Source organism: Schistocerca americana, chromosome 2, assembly GCF_021461395.2.
Source record: "Schistocerca americana isolate TAMUIC-IGC-003095 chromosome 2, iqSchAmer2.1, whole genome shotgun sequence".
Lineage (NCBI taxonomy): Eukaryota > Metazoa > Arthropoda > Insecta > Orthoptera > Acrididae > Schistocerca > Schistocerca americana.
Window position 1 is genome coordinate 1,105,210,649 of NC_060120.1, and position 21,683 is coordinate 1,105,232,331.

General features: G+C 36.7%; 1 protein-coding gene across 1 annotated transcript in view; it reads left to right on the forward strand.

The window, feature by feature from the left end:
- Positions 1-19,419, forward strand: part of LOC124594705 (Down syndrome cell adhesion molecule-like protein Dscam2) — a 40,502-nt gene extending 21,083 nt beyond the window's left edge. Inside the window, exons 3-7 of the mRNA XM_047133073.1 lie at positions 2,243-2,428; positions 6,637-6,930; positions 12,749-12,925; positions 14,821-15,083; positions 19,158-19,419. Of these exons, the coding sequence (XP_046989029.1) occupies positions 2,243-2,428; positions 6,637-6,930; positions 12,749-12,925; positions 14,821-15,083; positions 19,158-19,271 (1,034 nt within the window). The 3' untranslated portion in view covers positions 19,272-19,419. The remainder of the gene's footprint in view (positions 1-2,242; positions 2,429-6,636; positions 6,931-12,748; positions 12,926-14,820; positions 15,084-19,157) is intronic.
- The last annotated feature ends 2,264 nt before the right edge of the window (positions 19,420-21,683 follow it).

The window sequence follows — 21,683 nt, forward strand, 5'->3', positions numbered from 1 at the left end:
CTTGGGTCCATTCTCATACACAAATACATGGACAGTTTGAAATGCCCTGTTGTGTATGCTTCCAAAACTATGAATCCGGCTCAATAGCGCTACTCACAGATTTATTTATTTATTTATTTATTTATTTATTTTTTTTTTACATCTGGTCCCTCTTTTCCATCCTTTGGCACCTTTACCAGACAAAATGGTCCATAGCCTGCAGTGCTGGGCTCTGGTTTTGTTGCATTACACTGCAAGGTTCCTTTCTGCCCTATGGCCCAATATGCTAATGAAGATGCTTTTTCTCAATTGCAAATTGGCCATGATCCAGTATTTAATCAGGATGAACTTTCGTGTTCCACTTAGATGTTGAAGTGCAAAACACCATGGATGGTTTTCTCATTATCAATTCTCAGATTTTGATAGCTTTTACGGTTGATCCTATTTTACTGGGTCGAGTGTCAAATCCTTTGCATAATTATTACAGTCCCTGTCACTGCCTCTCAGTTCTTGATGGTGTGTTAATTCTGACAAAGACATGGGCATCTCCACTGTGAATATTTTTCCCCAAGGGAGAAGGGGTGTTGCAACCCCATGCACAGTGAGTGCTCATAATCAAACAGTGTGTGACTCCACAGTCAGCCCAAAAAAAAGAGGCTGCCACACATCATGACAGATGGTACAGCAGGCACTGTGTTGTGTGGTAAACAGTCATATATAAGACAGTGTGTCAGGGCCCTCGTAGACAAATTTTTTCAGACGTTGTGTTTGTGCAATGTTACAATATAAGATAATCATGTATAGTGTGTGTTTTTCTTCCTTTATCTCCTGAAGGTTGCGCTGAAAGCTTATATATAGGTGTCTTTTAATTGAGCCTGTCTGCAGCTTTACATGTCATTTTACAGTAAGTAGCTATCTACCTTTTCCTACATTGTTAAAAGTTTCAGTTCACTGTATACTCTGCTAAAATAGAGTACTGTATTTCAGACATAAGTTTGTTGAGGAGGATAAGATGAAAGACTAATTTTCTCACCTTCATTTATATGTGGCAATTGTTGTCTGGTAAACAGATGTAATTTTATTGAGTAATTGTGTGAATCAACTCCTCATCATAACACACTTTCCTTTTCTTATGAAAAGGATTGTTGTTACTCACCATATAGCGGTGATGTTGGGTCGCAGATAGTCACAACAGAAAGACTGTCATGAAATAAGCTTTCAGCCAACAAGGCCTCTGTCAAAAATAGGCAACACACACACACAAAAACACACCCAAATGCAACTCACATACACATGACCACTGTCTCTGGCAGCTGAAGCCATACTACAAGCAGCAGCAGCACATGATGGGAGAGGCACCTGGGTGGGGCTAGAAAAGAGGCTGGGGCAGGTAGGGGAAGGGGGAGTGATAGCAAGGTAGGGGTGGGGGATGGTAAAATGCTGCTGAGGAGTGTGCAGGGATGAGGTGGAGAGATGGTAGGACAACTAGGCACAGTAGGGAGGTTAGACAGACTTTCTATTGCTTGATTTTGTTTGCTTTTCTAGGTTAAGTAATTTTCTTCTATTTTTGTTCAGTGTGAGTCATATTTTTGCCTTTGTGAATTTGTTGCTTGAAAAAATACCTGTGTAATTCATCTTTTGTTCTATCTCAGTCACCTTTACATATACTGTTATGTGTAGGAAATATATATTGACATAATACTGAAATAAATTTAAATGTGAATTCTGCTTTTGTCTTCAATTCCTGTTCATCTACTCCCTCAGGAATCAGAGAGTCTGAAGTTAATGCCATGCTTTACTTAGACCCTCCTTTCATTCTGCATTGTCGTTCTTCAATTTTTGCTCCCTGTGCAAACAGTATTGATCTGCATTCCTATTAGTGTCTCTGTGTTAAACTTGTCTCTGCTTAGTATATTACAGTGCAATGATAAATTTTGAGAAGTTGACACCAAGTGTACAAGAAGTAGAACAGGGAATTTTGTTAAATGAATATTTTCTTTTCAAGTGACTTTGTGTTACAGTTTGGTGGAAAAACTTCTACACTTTTTCCTATTTGTGCTTTTCTAATATTATTTGATTCTGTCTTTCTGTGGTTTATAGATGTAGTTAACTCTCTACTATAATTTTACCTGTATTTGGTGAGATTTAGTTCTTTATATCTGACTTACCACTATAACATTAATAAAACATCATCAATTCATTTTGGTCTAAATATACTATGGTCACGAATTGTCTAGCTTAACAGTTTCATTAATTTTCACAGGTCTCTATCTCTACCACAAGAGAGAATTTGGCGAATGGGAAAAGACAAAATTAAGAGCTCAAGACTCCAGTTTCATCCTCAATAACCTGCAGTGTGGCACAAAGTATTACTTCTACTTACAAACATTTAATCAACTAGGGCAAAGTGAACCAACTTCTACAATTACTGCATGCACACAAGGTTCAGGTAAGTGTTACATTATTTCCAGAGAACTTCCATAACATTAAACATATTTTTGATTTTCTATTGTGTTACTCAAGAAAGTAAATGCCACTTAATTTGTAAAGTCGTGTGTATGGCTTACTAGACATCAGATCTGAAAACAAGTTCTAAGGTTTGATTCCCAGTTCAACCCATGATCTTTTTTGCCACCAGAGCTGTTCTGAGACGATCCTGCACATCAACAAAACTGCCAATGCTTCACCAAGAAAAACTACATTTCTGCATTTTTTTCTACATACATAAAGCTATTTTTTCAGTTAAAAATATCACTTAACTGAACTACAAATATTTATATAATATAATGCACACAACAAATTAAATTTGTCATTGTAGTAGATAAATCATAAGTAGTAAAAATGTTCTACAAGAAATTGAAGTAAAACGGTAATGTAATGTTTATAGAGCTATTTTACATTGGTTTTAGAATTATGTATAATAAAGAATCAATTTAAGAATCCTGCAAGGTCATGGCACAACTTGGCAGAGATAAAGTACACAATGTGCAAAGTAAAGTTTAGGTGCAAAATATCAGAAACCTTTTTAATGAAAACAGATGTTCTCGAAATAAAGATGACATTAATATTCCTTGCTTAGTTTTTGCAGATGATTTAGCAGTATTAGCAGACAGTGAAATCACAGAAATAAGATAGAAGTTCTGAAAGGATGCAATGAGAAGGCTGGCCTACAAACCCGACAGTAAAGGAAGCACTGAGAATCCATTTACAAAAGCTCAGTCAAAACTGAATATTGACACAAACAAAGATTAGACATTACAAAATGGTGATCAATACAGAAGCTCTGCAGGTCGGCAAAGTTTTATTTCTTGACAGAAGAAGCAACCTGGAAAACCTCCTACATGAAGAACGAGGAGTTACAAGGAAAATTCTTGACCTAGACAAAACAGAGAACTGACAGAGGCTGAAGTCCTGTAAGGCAACACAGAAATTCTGAAACCTGACAGTAGACACTGGGAAACAAGGATTTAAATTTTGTGGACATGTTCATAGACTCCCAACAATAAAGCTTATGTATAAGATTATGGCATACGTCAAAAAATTAACAGTCTCATCGTGGATCAAACAAATGAAAAAGGAAATCAGGAAAGCAGAAGTAGTAGATTGATTCAGTTAAAAGGGACTAACTGTTGGGTAGAATGAGATTCCTAAAAAAGCAGAAACCAAGTAAACTGAGGAAGGAAAAATAGCATATGGAGAGAGAGAGAGAGAGAGAGAGAGAGAGAGAGAGAGAATAAAAGCTGTATGGAAAATCAAGAAAATGAATCTAAAAGCACTGTGACATCCAGCATGATCCACATGCAAACAACAATGACAACAACAACAATAATAATAATAGAAATAAAGAAGAGATCTTTATAAATTACCAATAGTGCACACACTAGATATAGAAGAAAAAAGGCCTAATTAAGAGTTGAGGCAATATCCCTTTCAAGAATTATGTTTCATTATAATGTTACTTTTCATTTATTTGTCTTAAGTCACGGAAGTCAAGTTTAACAGCTGTGTTGTGTCCTATCAACAAGATTTTAGATTTAATAGTCTGCTTTCACGCGAGATGCTGCAGTCTCTGGCAAACAAATTTTGGCATTGGAATACCGTCTCTTAACCCATACCTTGAAAAACCTTCAAAACACCTAGATGGGAATCTGTTTCAGTGCTCTTAATGTGCTTCTTCACCTAGAACTTAAAAACAATTGCTACTTTATGGTGTATCAATATCTCTGCTACATTTGGCACCAAAATCAGCTGCACATTCTTCAAGACAAGACAGAACTTGCATTTAAGGCATTTCCTGACAGGAAATTAAAGTTAGATGAAATACTTTTATGTGTTCTATTGCACTTATTATTCTATTAAATACTTTAAAACATCTTAGCTCGAACAGTTTTGCTCCAGTCTCCAATTGGCAAAAGTTGGATAGCTTCGGTCAAATACCATATTTGCTTCAGCATCAGTTCGTCAACATTTGAAATCCCACAATACTATAATGAAGTTGCAGCAAGAGCTCCAGTGTTGTATATGAGCGAATCTTGCAGCAGTTGTGTGAACCGAGTGCACTGTTGCTACATGAACCACGTTACTGATAGACACCTGTTTGATAGTAGTCATTTCTTTATCATTCTGTTTGGATTAAATGACACCGTAGTAATGGCACTGTGACATCAGCTGAATTTACAGTTGCCAGCTGAGGAGGTAAGTTTCTTCTTCTAGGCATCAGATAGAAAGCCGAGGGGTGGGAGAACTCATGGACCTCCCCTGCTTAATTTTTAAAACACATTTTTTTTAAGTCATCAGATTTCGTGGCCACTCAGTGCCTGTACCCATGGTGGAGGCTTATCCTGCCTTGCTCCAGGCATGGTCGTGTCTGTTACTTGCCTCATCTTTCGCATTTGGCAATGATAAATTAATGTGAGAAATTCCAAGTTATGGTGAGGTTATGAGTACACATTAAACTGTAGGTCCTGCTAATGGGGTGTGTAAGTCAAAAGGTCACACAACAACAAGGGCATATGACTTCCAGCAGTACCATACCCAGTAAAGCATTGCGGTGTTCAAATCAACCTGTCAGTTTAGAGCAGATTTGGTATTATGAGAAGATCAGTACTTTAAAAAGGTATCCATGGATCAAAATCTTTTTCTTTTTGTACATTAATCCAGTGGACATGCACAGTCTTTAAGGCCATTCTAAGCAAGTTATCGACATACTGTGGATAGTTTAAGTGATCTCACACAGTCTCATAATTTTACTTATCTACAGCCAGTCTTAATGATCTAACTTAAATGCTGTGCTGGCATATGATCTGATCTACAGGTTGAATATTAGCATTATTAATGTACTAAGTACTGATAATCATTCATTGTGCAGTGAAGGAAATGAGCAACTGAAAGACAAACAAACAATAATTTGACTGAAAGGCACATAAACAATAATGTGACTTAACTAGTCAATGGTGAGAGGGGATGCACAATTAAAACATGTATTGCAAATGGTGAGCACTTTACATGACTTTGAGAACATAATAAATTGTTGGTATTACAACATGATGACAAGTGTGGTGATCTGTTAGTGTGGCTGCCACTTACCACTAACAGGAAAAGCAGACGTATCACTGAGGCTGCAAAGCTGTCATCTAACAAACTGTGAAGAGGGCTACAGTCTCCCACCATTATGGGTGCCAGTTGTCACAGGCTAGCTAATTAAAAAACCACAAAATGATTTAGAAGACTCATATGAGATGGTCTAGAACTGAACGTTTGATAGATGTGCTAAGCAACTTAAGTACTAGATGATTTTTCTTGCCAAAAAAATTCTTGAGTAACACCTGAATATGAGCTGTTTGCTTATCTTTACCAGAAATACTTGTAGTGAAACATTCTTTTACAACAGACAGGTACTTCACACAACTGATCACTCAACGTGTAGTGTGTGTTGGATGCATTGTTTCCAGTTCAGTCAGTATGAAGAGATATCCTGATAGGTCAGTTTTCAGGTTCTCCTGACATTAAGAAGTTAGTCTTTTTCTGTGAGGATATTCTTAGTACAGAATTAAGGTAAGTACCCTGAGAAACCTTCAGAACCCTTGTGACTAGTTTGTAATATTTTCTTCTTTTCTTAAACATATTCTTGTGTTAACTGGTCATTTGTTTCTGGTCATTTGCACCAAGTATAGAGTTGTTTTAGGTCTATATTTTTATAACCTACAAAATTTCTATTTGACAGTGATCTGGACTAAAGTAAAATTTGTTCCTACAAAGTTGGTGATATCTTTTAAGTGAAAAAGGAAAAAAAATCACAGGTAGGCCAGAAATCTCATGCCTAGTCTTCTAACTACCACGTAATTTGAGGAATTTACTATTATTTTTCAGTTACCTTTTTATGAAGTACAGTACAGTTGTTTATGTTCAAATTATTTTTCTTTATTATAGATTTTTTAACATGTGTAATGTTTTGTTGTTGGGTACATATTGGATGACTCTTCATCCCATCATGGGAAATAAAATATGCCCAGGATTTGTTGTACCTTTAGTGTTTTGAGCACAAGTGAAGTAATTCTTTGTAGGCTATCTCTGACATAAATGGTTGCAGATATATTTTCATGTGTTTTATTACAAGCTTAATTTTCCAAGTGCTAATTAATGACATTTTACTTTCAGCACCAGTTGCTCCAAAAAATTCCGATCTCATAAAAGTTAATTCCAGTTTCATATTGTTAAATTTAACATCATGGGATGATGGTGGTTGCCACATAACGTCTATTGTGATTGAATACAAAGTAAAGGATGAAACCATGTGGACACTTGTATCAAACAATGTCAAAACAGAGCAACTTCAATTTATTGTCCTGGATTTAAATCCAGGAACTTGGTATAATTTACGAGTTACAGCTCATAACAGTGCTGGCTCAACTGTGGAACACTATGACTTTGTTACCCTCACACATTTAGGAGGTATGATAATCAGTTATTAATTGAGTTAATGTAACAAAATTTGTAGAGCATGTTGCCATAATTCCTGATGCAAGAGTATTTGTAGTTTGGAAAGCCAACATTTACTCATCTGTGGATATTTTTGTTGTAGAATCCATTTATAAAAAATTTATGCAAGACAATGGTGGCCTTCTTGAACTGAGTGTGTTGTAAAAAAAACTATGTTGTGAAATTTAAAATTTTCCTGATGAATTAAATCATTGAAGAAATTTTGGGATTGCATATGGTCGTCGCAAACTTCATTCCACAATATTTCAACTGGACACCTGCCAGTCATCTTCAGGCAAGCCATAGAAGACTGACAAAGACAGTCTCTGCTCCACCTTATATAGTGCGCTGATAGTATTGCTGCACATGCATCAGAGTCACAGTGACAGAAGGACCACACCACCCAATGGCAGCGCCTGTGGAACTGCAAGGATCAGCTGTCTTCAATGTTGCCACTCATTGCAGTTATCAGAGTATTCTGGCTCCTTCATCTGTGGAGAAAATCTTGGAGATGACGGGATTCCACACATTATCCAGCTGGTAGCCGCTGTCGATATTCATGAGATTTTCGATGGATTCTTTTATAACAGAGTCCCAAAAAAAATGTTACTGTGGCCAAAATTAATTTTTGTTATAATCCATTGAATGTCTGTTGGAGATACAATTTTCTGCAACTGCAGACTTACTGGGTTGCAGGAGGCAAGTGCAACGGTTATGTTATGTGCAACATTTTTTCAATATGCACGTTGTTTGTCCTATATAGGCAGTACCACACTTACTGCCATCCTCAATAACGAATTATTCTTTACTGAACCCGAAAGGTCCAAAATCTTACATGGTGTGCGGAAAATCACTTTCACCTGAAAATTATTAAGGCTTCTTGCTATTTTTAAGGAAATATTTCCAATGATGGAAATAAAAGCTAGGGACTTTGCTGGCACTTTCTCCTCTTTATCCACTTCCCGGTTCTTGGTTTTAGGTGAGGATGCCCTGTTAATTTGCCGGGTGGAGTATCTATTGTCTCTGGACAATGTCCTTAAATGTGCAAGCTCTTCAGGTAAACTATTTGCATCTAACACTGTATGGGCCCTGTTTACAAGGTTTTTAAGCATACTCATGGTTTGGGATGGGTTGTTGCAGTTTGAGGAGTGCTAGTACAAATCAGTGTGATCAAGCTTACGGTAAACAAGATGTCCCAAAGAGCCGTCACTCTTCCATCAAACCGAAACATCCAGGAATGGGAAACAGCCATCTTTCTGTAATTCCATAGTAAATCGAATGTTCTCGTGAATGGAGTTAAGATGATGTAAAAACTACATTAACTTATCTTCTCCATGGAGCCACACTATGAAAGTGTCATCCAAGTATCGCCAAAAAACAGTTGTTTTACAAACCACTGATTCAAGTCCTCTTTCCTAAAAATTCACCATAAAAAGAGGTAGTCACTAGGGGAGATAAGGGGCTGCCCATGGCGATACTGTCAGTCTGTTCAAAATATTCTTGGATTAACATAAAATAGGTTGAGGAAAGAGCATGTCAAAACAAAGCAGTGACATCTGACTGAAAATGTTTATCCATTAGCACCAACGAATCAGCAAGAGGCCCATTTGCAAAAAGAGGTAGTATGTTAAAACTCACTAGAAGATCTGAGCTACTTAGGTGGACAGCCCTCAGTCTTTTGATAAAATCAGCAGATTTCCATGTATGACGTAGACCTTTGCCAACCAATGGTCTCAGCAAGAAAGCAAGATGTTTGATGAAATCATATGTGGGGGTGTAATAATACCCACTATGGGCCGTAAAGGAAGACAACCTTTGTGCACTTCAGGAAGACCATACAGTCTTAGTGGTACACTGCCATGTGGTGATAACTGCCTGATGGTCTCTGGAGATAACAAGGAAGAATTCAGGACTGTACATGTCTTCCATTGCACCCAAGCTGTAGGGTCATGATCAAACTTCCTGTTCCACCAGGTAGACCATACATCTTCTTCAAATACAAACTATGAGGTAACAGAGCAATTGAGTTACTTTTATCAGCCTCCAGCGCCACTATGTCCACAGCAAAACTTTTAAGTTCTTTAAGTTTTTAGTGAGATGTCAAGACCATGGCATAATACCAAAATCTGTCAGAGTGATACAGTTTATTAAGACAGCCACTGCACTGAAGAGAGAGCCACTGCACTGAAGATGGAGAAGGTGTGTCATGCTATTGTGAAGGAGAGAATTTGTTATGCAAGATGAAGGTTTGATGCCATTTCAGAAGAACTGTTCCACCTACATCTGAAGAGTGCAGCTCTTCTTTCTCCCATATCATGGGACTCGGTTGATGGAGTGACTTCAGCAAAATTTGATTGAGTGTATGAGGATGCAAGGGTTGGGTTGTTTGGGGGAGAAGACCAGACAGCGAAGTCATCGGCCTCATCGAATTAGGCAAGGACGGGGAAGGAATTCGGCCGTGCCCTTTCAAAGGAACTATCCCGGCATTGGTCGGGAGCGATTTAGTGAAATCATGGAAAACCTAAATCAGGATGGCCGGACACGGGATTGAACCGTTGTCCTCCCAAATGCGAGTCCAGTGTGCTAGCCACTGCGCCACCTCGCTCGGTACGAGGATGCAAGTTCTCAGTAGATGTCAAAATTTGATTGCTTTGTGCCACAACAGCCATCACCACAGGGAATAACTGCATGACATTCCAATGTTAAATTCACCAACAGGAATTTCGAAGATGCGATGCTATCTGTTTTGGGTAAGGGATTCAATTTTGCACTTACACCAAATGCAGCAACTCTGACAAGTTTTGTGAGTGGTGTTGAAGAAACTGTACAATGCCTTCCTATGGACACTGCCAAAGAAATAAGAAGGTAAACTTGCCGTGCTCTTTTGAAAGCTCCTTCTCAATGCAGTAATATAACCTCTGAAGAAAGGGTTGCACTACAAAATCTCTGAGAGGCTCCAGACATAGTGGTGCTGAAGGTTGATAACGGTAACTCAACTGTTCTATTACCTCGTAGTTTGTATTTGGAGATGATGTATCATCTACTTCATGTACAGGAAGACTGATCACAACCCTACAACATGTGTGCAAAGAAATTTTAGATGGAAGAGCGATGGCTCTTTGGGACTTTCTGTTTACCATAAGCCCAATCACACTGATTTGTACTTGCACTCCTCAAGTTGCAATCACCCATCCCAAGCCATGAGTATGCTTAAAACCCTTGTACACAGGGCCCATACAGTGTCGGATGGAAGCAGTTTACCTAAAGAGCTTGCACATTTAAGGACATTGTTCAGAGACAATAGATAGTCAACCCGGCAAATTAACAGGGCATCCTCAGCTTAAACCAAGAACTGGGAAGTGGATAAAGAGGAGAACGGGCTAACAAAGTCCCTAGCTTGTATTTCCATCATTGGAAATACATCCTTCAAAATAGTAAGAAGCCTTAATAATTTTCAGGTGAAAGTGATTTTCCACCCACCATCTACGATTTTGGACCTGTTGGGCATGTCTGCAGTTGCGGAACATTGTATCTGCAATGGACATTCAGTGGAGTCTGACAAAACATTCATTTTGGGCACAGCAACATCTTTTTGGGATTCTGCTATAAGAGAATCTGTTGAAAAATGCAGCCAGAATACTCCGATAACTGCAGCAAGCGGATGTGACAAAGACAGTTAATCCTTGCAGCTCCACAAGCTAGGGTTCTGCCACTGGGCAGTTTGGTCTTTCTGTTACCGTGACTCTGACACATACACGGCATCAGCACACTATATAAGGCAGAGGAGAGAATGTCTTTGTCAGTCTTCTATGACTGACCTGAAGGTGACTGGCAGGTGTCCAGTTGAAATATCGTGGAATGAAGTTTATGATGACCAGTTGCAATCCTGATATCATGTTGATACATCTTTTGTAACTTTAATGCAGTGGTTCTGCTGTCTTCTGCAGCCTCCTGATATTATGCCATTGATAACTATTGATTGTAAAGGGCAGATTATCATGACAGTGAGAAGAGAATATGATATGATGAACCTCTATATCCAATATGCAGCCCTCTTTTGGAACGTGTATTGGCTGACAGAGGGTGACTTCACGTAGAACAATTCTTGTGTTGGTGTAACTGATGATTGTTATTCAGTATGTAAACACAGGGTTTTATCAAATATGAGATGTTTAGATCACTACCCAGAAATGTTAAACATTTGACTGCTGTGTCTGCAAGGCAGAGAAATGTAACTTTTAATGTGTGTTAGACACCATCATTTATGAAAATTGCAACACCAAGAAGGACACCTGTGTTTCAAGTGGGCCATCAAACAAACAACAAGAATATGGGAAGGATAGATAGCTATCACCACATAGAAGATGTGTTGAGTTGCAGACAAGCATGGTGAAAGAGTATGTTAGAAATGTTCATCTTATGGACTATGCAAGGCAACAATATATTTCCTAAGCTGAACATTTTTTCATTGTGCCCGTCTCTGACTCAACAAACCTCTACCTGGTGGTAGTATTATGCTGTTACCTAATATGTCACCAGTGTTCACGAATTTTCCTTCCTGGACTTTGTTACTAAACAATGTGGAAAGACAGTGTAGTGCCACAGAAGACACTGAACCCAACAGTACAACATAATAAAAATTTTCATAATCTATAATGGGTGCTCACCAAGTTCAGATTGCTGTTTTAAATTGTTTGTTCAATGCAGTTACTCTGATTTTCGGCAGTGGCATCTAAATTATGAGCACACTCAACAATACAGCCCAAGAATAATATTATCTGTTAAAGTGAGGTTATTCTTCAGTATTTTTGATGACACATTTTACACAATTTCTCTTTATGATATCTTTTTGCTTTTGTTGCAGTTACCAAAATTTTCTTTTTCTTTTAGAACTATTTTCATTTACCAATTTATATTCTAACCACTCAGTAGCCACTTCAGTTTCTGCACTTCAACCTCACCTCCCTCACTATTTCCACATGCCTTACCATGTAAGGTAATGTGGCAGCATAGCAGAATTTTCCACTGCATGGGTGAGTGAGATGGAGAATGAGCTGCCACATCATCAAGACCTCCCTGTCGGCAGCTTCAAAAATAAGTACCTCAACCATTTCAGTGACACAGCAACAAGTTATCATTGTAGCCATAACTTTTCAGTCTGTTACATTTATACAGACAAGATGGAAGAGCTGCTTCGCAATGGTCATATTACGAGATCCACTTTCTGGTATAACCCTTTTGTGCCCAATTATTCCACACTTGAATCACTGCCATAACAGCGAACAAGCCAAACATTTTGAATCTGGCAGCTCCATTGTTCATTTTCCCTGTTCACTATCATTCATATACTAATACTGCACTCTTTGAAACTGACAAGCCATTCTTGCCTTTTCATTTTTACTTCATTTGATGGATGTTCATTGACTGGGTACAGCATAACACCCTTTTTTCTATTCAGTCATGTGAGAGAAGACATAAACTACATACATTCTTCTCAAACAGTCATACAGTGCAAGACAGAGCACTGAGTATACTTTCTATATGCAGTTTTAATCATTTATTCCTACAAGACTGAATTCATTCTGTTTTTTTTTTTTTTTTTTTTTTTTTTTTTTTTTTTTTTTTTTTTTTTTTTTTTTTTTTTTTTTTTTTTGGATGTTGCAGTTCCATGTACCTTAAGTTTGTGCCTTTATTAAATACATCAAAAGTACATGACATTTTAATTATAGTCACCACCGTAAATTTTCTCATACAGCATAATTTTCAACACATGTTTATTTTTTGTTTCCAGCTACAGTAGCTCCAGAACTCATAGTATATTATGGATATGGAAGAAAACCTTTTTATAGTGAGATAGCAGTAATAATTCCTGCTGCCACTGGGATTACAATTACAATTGCTGCTGCTGCTATCCTATTCGCCTACTTGAAGAAAAGTCATACCATAATGTCTTCTAATACATACAGAGGTAAAACACAGCTAGAAAATGAAAGAGAAAAAGAAGTGCAAATGAATATAATGGCAGCACTTATGGACTTAGTTGTACTATATCCTTCCCAATATGTCTGATTTCATTAAACAGTTTCTCTCCTATAGAATAATATTTCTTCCTCCCATTGCACATACTACTTTACTGTGGTAAGTTCTAAACAAAAATCCAGTTCTACAAGAGTAATTGTTAATTATATTATCCTTACACTCTCTCTAAGTGAACATAGTGCCGCTAAAGTTAATTAATTTTAAACTGATATTTACTGACTGTAGCTCCTGTCTACTCAAGCCAATGTCAACACAGTCATACCTCTGGGCTTTGTGTTACAGTAATGTTATTTGCTCTTTTAGCATTCTGTATGTTAGCTGGTAAGAATGGAACCCTCATAGGATCACTTTGCTGTCTGTCTGCCTGACTGTTAAGATCCCTTTTTCTCAGAAGTGGGTATAGAGCTATGAAGCTAAAATTAGTGTCACACTCTAAGGTCTATGGTCCCTTTGAAGGGTAAACTTCTCAGTCAATGCAATCAAAGGAAACTGTCATTTTTTTGTTACTCACAAACTCACACATCAAAGCCTATAGGATACTTTACATTGACCTAGAATCATGAAATTTGGCAAGAAGCAGGATTTCACAGTACAAATGAAAGAAAAAATCCAAAAATTATTAATTTGTAACTATATCACATAAGAAAAATTTTTGCTTTTAAATACTGACATTGTATTCATAATCTGTTGAAAGTCTCAGGAACTGCTGTAGGGATTTTGATCTGGTTTTCAATAATAGGTAGTGTGATTCACGAGGAAGGTTTGTGTGAATAATTTAAAAATATTTCATGCTAATTGACTGAGTTGTGATGAAGTGAAGTGTACAACATCTGTAATATTTCCAGAGCAAAGTAATGCTGGTAATTGATGCAGGATTGCACTTCCATTGTTTTGGTTTGCATTCTGACATCCCATAAAGTATCAACTGAAACGTTCCACAGAGAAATTCTGCATTTTCATGACTACAATAACACCATGGCCCACTGAACCATTTTCTTCTGCCATATCTTACCAATAATTGCAACAGGGATGAGAGCAGACAATGCATCTACAATAGCCAGTTAGCATAGCATCTTAATATAACTCCAAAAGTAATAAAATAAATGAAAATTACAACAGTGAATAAAAATTACAGAAACATTTAACCATAAAATTAAAACATTCTTGAACATCTTGGAATTCCTAGCACCAGTACCTTGCCAGTATCAATATTGATAGCAGGAAATTGTCAAGATTCTTGATTCCCAGGATGGATTAACTTTCTACTCACATAATTAAGTTTGAATATGTAACCCTGAGTGCCTGAGGTGCATTTGTCTAGATTTTTATAGGTATTTACACGTAATACTAAAGTCAGTACATATCTCTGTAATCACTGGTAACAGAATGAAAGTGGCTGTAACTTCATATTTGCAGAGTGTTATAGAATAGTTATAGAACATTATTTTACAGCAATATTTTTATATAGCTGTTTCAGATATGCTACAATACTGTGAAATATAAATTATCAAAATATTTTGCTATTTTAGGGTTTATTATTTCAGAAAGAATTTATGCCACATGTTTCTTCGAATTCACATTGTTATGAAGTACTACTATAGTAAGTTGCAGACCATTATTGACACTGATATTAAAATAATAATATTTATTCTCCATAATGGAATAATGACATTGTGACACTCAATATTTGGTGATTTCATTTTCACTTAAATTCACAGACCTGAACTGCTTCTTGCTATATTTTCTACCATATCTATGTAGAAGTGTATGTTACACTTTTAAGGGACACAAAAGAATTACTGATGCCACTTATGGTATTCATAGATAAACATGAAGATCCTGAGCAGCTGTCAGACTTGGGCAAGAAAGTGTTGCAGGACAGAGCTGACAGCTCAGACTGTGGAAAAATGTCTCCAAGCTTGCAAGAACCAGTCTACCTGCCGACTCCAGTGCGCGTCTCTCTGGGATACAGGCAGGACATCAGTCCCTATGCCACCTTCCAGGTTCCAGCACCTGGAGGTCCTGACTGTTCTGACTGTGAAGAGGATTTAGAGCCACATGACCGGAATCATAAGCTTGCAGACAAGGTGAATCTTTAGAAAAACAAAAACATTGTCACATATTTGTAGTCATACTGTGAATTTCGAAAGTTACCCAGTGAAGTGGATATTTAGATAAATTTCAGGGATGCAGCCAGAGATTCTGACATACACGTACATCTACTGGGATAATGTTATTAAGGAGGCAGTTGAGATTAAATAGAAAGTGACTTTTTAAATAGAGACAAGGCTTTAAATTATGCTTGGAATCCTGCTCTCTCCTTGATTGTACTCAGAAGGACATAGTTAATGCTGGGTGCTCACTTGCTGGTAATTTATATTAACTGTTATCGATAATTTCTGATGTTGATCATTTTTGGTTCTGTATTGGTGATGGTGGTGGTGGTAGTGTTTACAGAGAGAGGGAGAGAGAGAGAGAGAGAGAGAGAGAGAGAGAGAGAGAGAGAGAGTGTGTGTGTGTGTGTGTGTGTGTGAGGGAGAGAGAGAGAGAGTCTTTATATTCCTGCCTGCATATGCCCCAAGGTTTTAAATTTTCTTGCACACTGCTCACTTGCTGCATTTGTACCTTGAAAAATTGGCACATGTGTACCTGTTAAAGACATTCTCCAAGTTGTTTGAACATTTTATGTGCTGGAAGAAACTCTAGTGTCACATAGTAGATCTGTTTCTGGACGAGCACGCAAGGTAGTTTCAGATGGTGGCAGCTTCGGCAAGTTTGTCAGTGAACTTGGAGAGTGATTGTTTGTCACTGCAGGCTACCTGACAGTAGCAGCCCCTTAAATGAAGAATACTCTCTTCAATACCAGTGTGATAATTTATTTGATAAATTTGGATTCTCAGCAAAATTGATTTTCCCTGGAAACCTCAGGGAAGAGACTCATATTTCTACTGTTTGTTGACTGAAACATCTATTGAGACATTTTGGTAAAAATAAGTGTGTGAGATTGTGCTTTGGAAAGCAATCATTTGTTAAATCATCACAGGAGGGAAGTCAAAGCAGTGTCCTGAGTTGTTATAGAGCTGGTTGCTCAGATTTGATTGTCCCCTGCCTACATCTACATGATGTAGAAGTCTTTGCCACTGGCTGGTGTTTCATAGCCTTCCATGCCCATTTCTCAATGCTTTATTACAGCACATATGATTTTTATTTTTTTTCTTGTTCACACTAATGCAAAGGCTAGTTTTCAATTCTCCAGCTATTTTTCATTCAACACATATATTTTACACAAATACTGTGTATTTCACAAAATGAAGAATTAACTATCCTGTAACTGCAATATCAATGAGTCGCAGAGGCAGTGAACTCATGCAAATAACTGAAAGTAACAATTTGCATGGATATGAAATTAATAAGCAGATTTTGGTTCACGGGTAGTGTACTAGAAAAATGCAGTCTGTAAAGGAGACTGCTTACAAAAACTTGTGTGATCCATCCTAGAATATTGTCCAAGTGTGTCGGACAATATTAAATGGAACTAACAGGATATATAGAATGGTCACAGGTTTATCAGATGCAGGCGAGAGTTATAACAGGGATGCTGGAAAAACTGTTTGGAAATATACACCAAAATACCTGCAAAAGGCTTCTTCTAAGGTTTCAAGAGGTAATATTAAGTAAGGAATTTACGCATGTACTATATATAACTCCCATAGGCACTGTAGAGACAGAATGAGACTAATTACAGCGACACAGAGGCATTTAAATAGCCATGCTTCCTGTGCTCTCTATGCAGGTCCAGTGGGATAGATTGCTAATATGTGGTACAATGGCAAGTACCCTCAGCCAGGCACTTTGAAGTATTCACAACCTGTTTGTGTGCCTCTACAGTCTCCTGGATGTTCAGCTTCACAAGTCTTCCTCCTGTCATTATGTAGTGTTACAAAACGTTGTTCAATAAATGTGAACAACCACTTTGAATTTACCTTTTCATTCTCTTCACCATTCTTGACACAAAACTGGTTTCAGCATTCAGCTTTCTTGAAATGCATTAATAGAAGTTTGGTAATACAGATCTGTAAGCAACACATACTATTCAGAGGTTCCACAAATTTGCAAGTAGATAGATATACAGATACATAGAAGTTGAGATATTGAATGCATGGTAACAACATAGTGACTGCATAACTTAATGTCCACCTCCGACTGACTATATAAATAAAATGAATGCATTAGTTTGCGAACTGATTGAATAGTCTTCTCTGATTGACTGCAGTTTTGTGTGCAGTGCCTATACAGAGAAGCATGTAATATAGGAATCACAATTGCATTATGAGTATTAACATTAAAGACAGGAAAAATGAAACATACAAAAATAAATTAGACACTGAAGTTATTGTGATTAACTATAAGCTTCACAATCAAAACATGGTGAACTGATAAGCAGTAATGTATGAAGTGGAAGTTTTTCTGTGTGCTGAAAATTTCAAACTCTCCTGAGAATTTTCAGGAAAGATACATTTTATGATTTGTTTATTTCATAAACTAACATGTTATTTTAGGAAATTTATGAATTTTCAAAAACAGAAAATTCCTGGCTACATAGCTATGGCAGTAGAATTTTGACAGGATTGCATTTTTTCTGAAATACAAAAATTTTGAATACCTACAATTAACTTCTGAAGTATGTGGTTTTTGAAAAAGCCTAATGCTTTTGTGAGAGAGGTAAGTGTGGGCTTGCAAATAAGCTATGCCAAATTTTGAAGTGCGTGTGGTTTACATGACACTAAAATTGTAAATCTTTCCTTAAATAAAATGCTTCCACATAAACTGAATATACCATTATCATCAGTAGTCTCAAATCCATACTGTTAGTAATAAGGTTTTGTTAAATGCTTCATGAATAAGAATTTAGTAATTTTAAGTACTTTTGTGTGTAGATTATGTGTGTAATGCAGAACAAAACAAATATTTAGGGAGCAGAATTGTAGCGAGTGGAACCATTCCACATTGATGTGTCTCAACTTGACAAAGGCCTTCACCAATTTAGGTGAAGTTGACTTATAAGACATGTGATAAGATGTTGCACAAATCTATTGGAAGGAAGTGTGAGATCCTAGTGAAGGAAAGTGCAACCAAGAAGAAGAAATAATTTTATAGACTCTATAAAACATGGATGCACTGATGCAGAAATAAAAGACTGTCCCTGAAAAGAATATTTATGATAAGTAGATGTCAATACATGCTACTCACCAATCTGTTGACTGAGAAAATTAATGAAGAATGGAACAAGTATTTCATTTAAATTTTTGGCTTATTTCAGGTACATATAAAACTCTATATTCTCTCAAATGGTGTCGTATATTGTTATATTAAATACAACTAATTTTTACATTATATTGCAGCAATCTGAGGTTATTAAGGTGAAATGACAGAAATTCACTTGTTTCCAACCTCAAAAAATTATGTCTCAGCTAATTGCCTTGTGCTGACCCCATGTATGTGTATTTGATGTTATTGTGCATGCCTGCTTCATCAGGTTTGTCTGTGGTGTACAGTTACACCCTTTTGAAGAAACCAATCTAGAGCAGGAGGCCTCATGCATTTGAGGAAATTACAAAACAACATCTTTTACTCACAAATGTGAAGAAAACTACTTGTTATTCATGTTCTTATTGCCAATAAGGGTTTTTTTTCCTTTACTACCTGCTATTATGCACAAAGAATGACTTGGAACTTCTCAGATTGGCTGCTGGGAGTAGAGGAATCAGGAAACATAGGTTTACAGGACTTGTTTCTGTAAGGTACAAATGTTAGTTGGCAAAAACTAACTTACGTGATAGCACTGTTTAGAAGTATTTCGTAATATATAGCAAAAAAATTTGAGTTTCCAATTCACAAAACATTAAAATGATTGCTACACCAAAGTCTAACTTCCATTTTTGTTTCTGGTACATGTTTGTTCCCTTCATGTGCTGCCTGCCTTTGAGACTAGTGTATGTGCATGGCAGAGACGATATACAGTTACACTCAGCACGTACCTCATGAAATGCTGTGTTACCATGTATGCTTACTGTTTGTAACTTTCAGCTGGTTTTGCATTGTGTTAAAACTGATTTATCAATACTTTATCACTTCATATGTGTTTTTAAACTTTATTGCAGGATGGAAGCAGCACAGATTCAACATACTCCAAAATTCACAGGAAACTTCAACATGGAAACGAAACACCTGAGTGGATACCCTTACATAATTTGTACCAAGCACATAGGTATTAATAACACCTGCAACTTTTCAGGTAGCCACTATCAAGTGTTGTGGAGAAAGTTTTCAGTGTAAGCGAGATGTTAACAGACAGTGGTAAAGGTGATGAAGCAAGTTAAACTTACCAAGTGCCTTTTGACTAAAGAAAACACTATTTATTAGCTCCAGTGTAAATGTCAGTTTTTATACATTTATATAAATGATTTCATGTTTCAAAGAGAAGCTGATTGTATTCACATGTGACAATAATGCCTCTGCTAATGATGTAAACTCATGGATTAAATACAAAATATACTTCTTCAAATTCCCAATTTTTAAGTTATTTCTTTTGTAATTTATTGTAAATAGCCTTTCTAGCTAATCTGAAATAATGCTTACAAGTTTTGAAACTACAATGCTCCTGATGCCTCCCAAAATGCTCTGCATTATAAACACAAATAGTGATATCCTGTTAGTAGTAGTAGTAGTAGTAGTAGTAGTAGCTTTATTCATCCGTAGATCTCTTTTTACAAGGATATATGACATGTCACAGTATTTACAAGTTTAGATCAATTTAAAATAAGCTAATTCGTATACACATATATTTACAGACTTCTAGTTAGAGACAATGATTAGATTTACTACTGGTTACAATAATTTTTTACAAATAACTTATTAAATAATGGAATGCCACACTGTTCACTCATATCTCACTATCAGTCACTGCTCACACTATAGACACATTGTTTCATAACACTTCACTCACTACACACACACACACACACACACACACACACACACACTCACTCACTCACTCACTGGTAATCTCTGGGCCATTTTCTGTACCGCAACTAACCATTTGCTATCCTGAAAAACTGATTCAGCATCCCTCCTTAATGAGTGAGATGTTGAGCTCAGAAAGAGGAAGAGGTGTTAGTATTGTGCTATGGATAGCTTGGGGTTATGTATTTCTAGAAAGGAAAAAAGAAGGGAAAAAAAACAAAGTGAAGGTGTTATGTGGACTGTTGGATACTTTATAATCATTGTTATTTATTTGTATAACATTTTTACCTTCAAACAGCAGAGCATACAGCTATGATACAGAACTTTATTGGATCTTGTATTTTAGTAATAATTTTGTGGCTTCAGTGGTCGTTGTAAATTATGCTGGCAATGTTTAATTGCTCAGAATCATAAACCACAATAATACACTATATTTTTCAGCACTTTTGTTCTGCCCATTTCTATTATAATAAGGCCTAGGAAAGAGACTTCAACAAGCGAAAATGGAGATAAAATTTTCTTCAAAATTAATAATTGGTTCTCCGCAACTGGACAGCTGCTGAACACGGATAATACACAATACTGCTGGTACTGCACAAGACCTGACCACAACTCTAGAAACATGCATGAAGATAAACTGATAAATGAAACACAATATTCTAAATTTTTAAGTCCTTATGTTGATACAAATTAAAACTGAAAGCCACATGTTACACATCCCATAAAATATGTAAGCTGTGCAACTTTTTTGCAATGGATAATACCAGAATTTGGAAATGAAAATGTCAAAATGTTGACTTGCTTTTCCTATTTTCATTCACCATTGCCTTACGGTATCGTATTCTGGGATAACATGTTACTGGCAAAGAAAAAAATTGTTCCACAAAAACATGTAATAAGGATACTGTAAAGTGAGCACTGCACAACCTTTCATAGAAAGCACTAAGCACAGATGTGCTTACTGACTACAGCCTCACAATTCACTGACCCCCTTGTAAAGTTTATTAATAAGAAATAAATCAAAATTCATGAATGACAGTCACTGTCTTATGTACAGGTAACAGGTATCTGTTTGTTCCATCTTCACAAAATTTATGTCTATCATTTCCTTGGTTGACCCATCTCTCTCGTTCCTTTCATGTTGCAGTTTGGGATCTTCTTGGGCAGTCTTTCATTTATCATTCTATTCAAATTTTGTTTCCTCATCTCCATATTCAGTTATTTCCTCATTAATAGATAGCCTGTATGTTCAATTCATTCCTAACTTTTTCGTTTTTTATTAAATCTCTTCTTGTGCAGAACTTCACTTTCCCCAAGAACTTCTTCTCTGTTGCTTGTATTTTGCCAGCATCTTTTTATTCATCCAATTCTTGCTTCCCTGCAACAGCAATAGTATTGTGGCAGTGAGATTATTCCAATTGTAAAACATAGTCACTGACAGAGACAGTACATTCTCTATAGCTACTGTTGACTGCTATCTGCGCTTCCACCCTGCTCTGACATAATCACAGTCCATGCTTTTTTTATTTGTACTAACTTAGTGTCAATTATATCTTGTTTTTTTCCTTTGGATCATTATATACATAATTTTCATGGTGGTTAATGTACCTACAAGCTAAGAAGATGAATGCCAAGCAGACCATTAAATGTGAGGTGACAAAGCC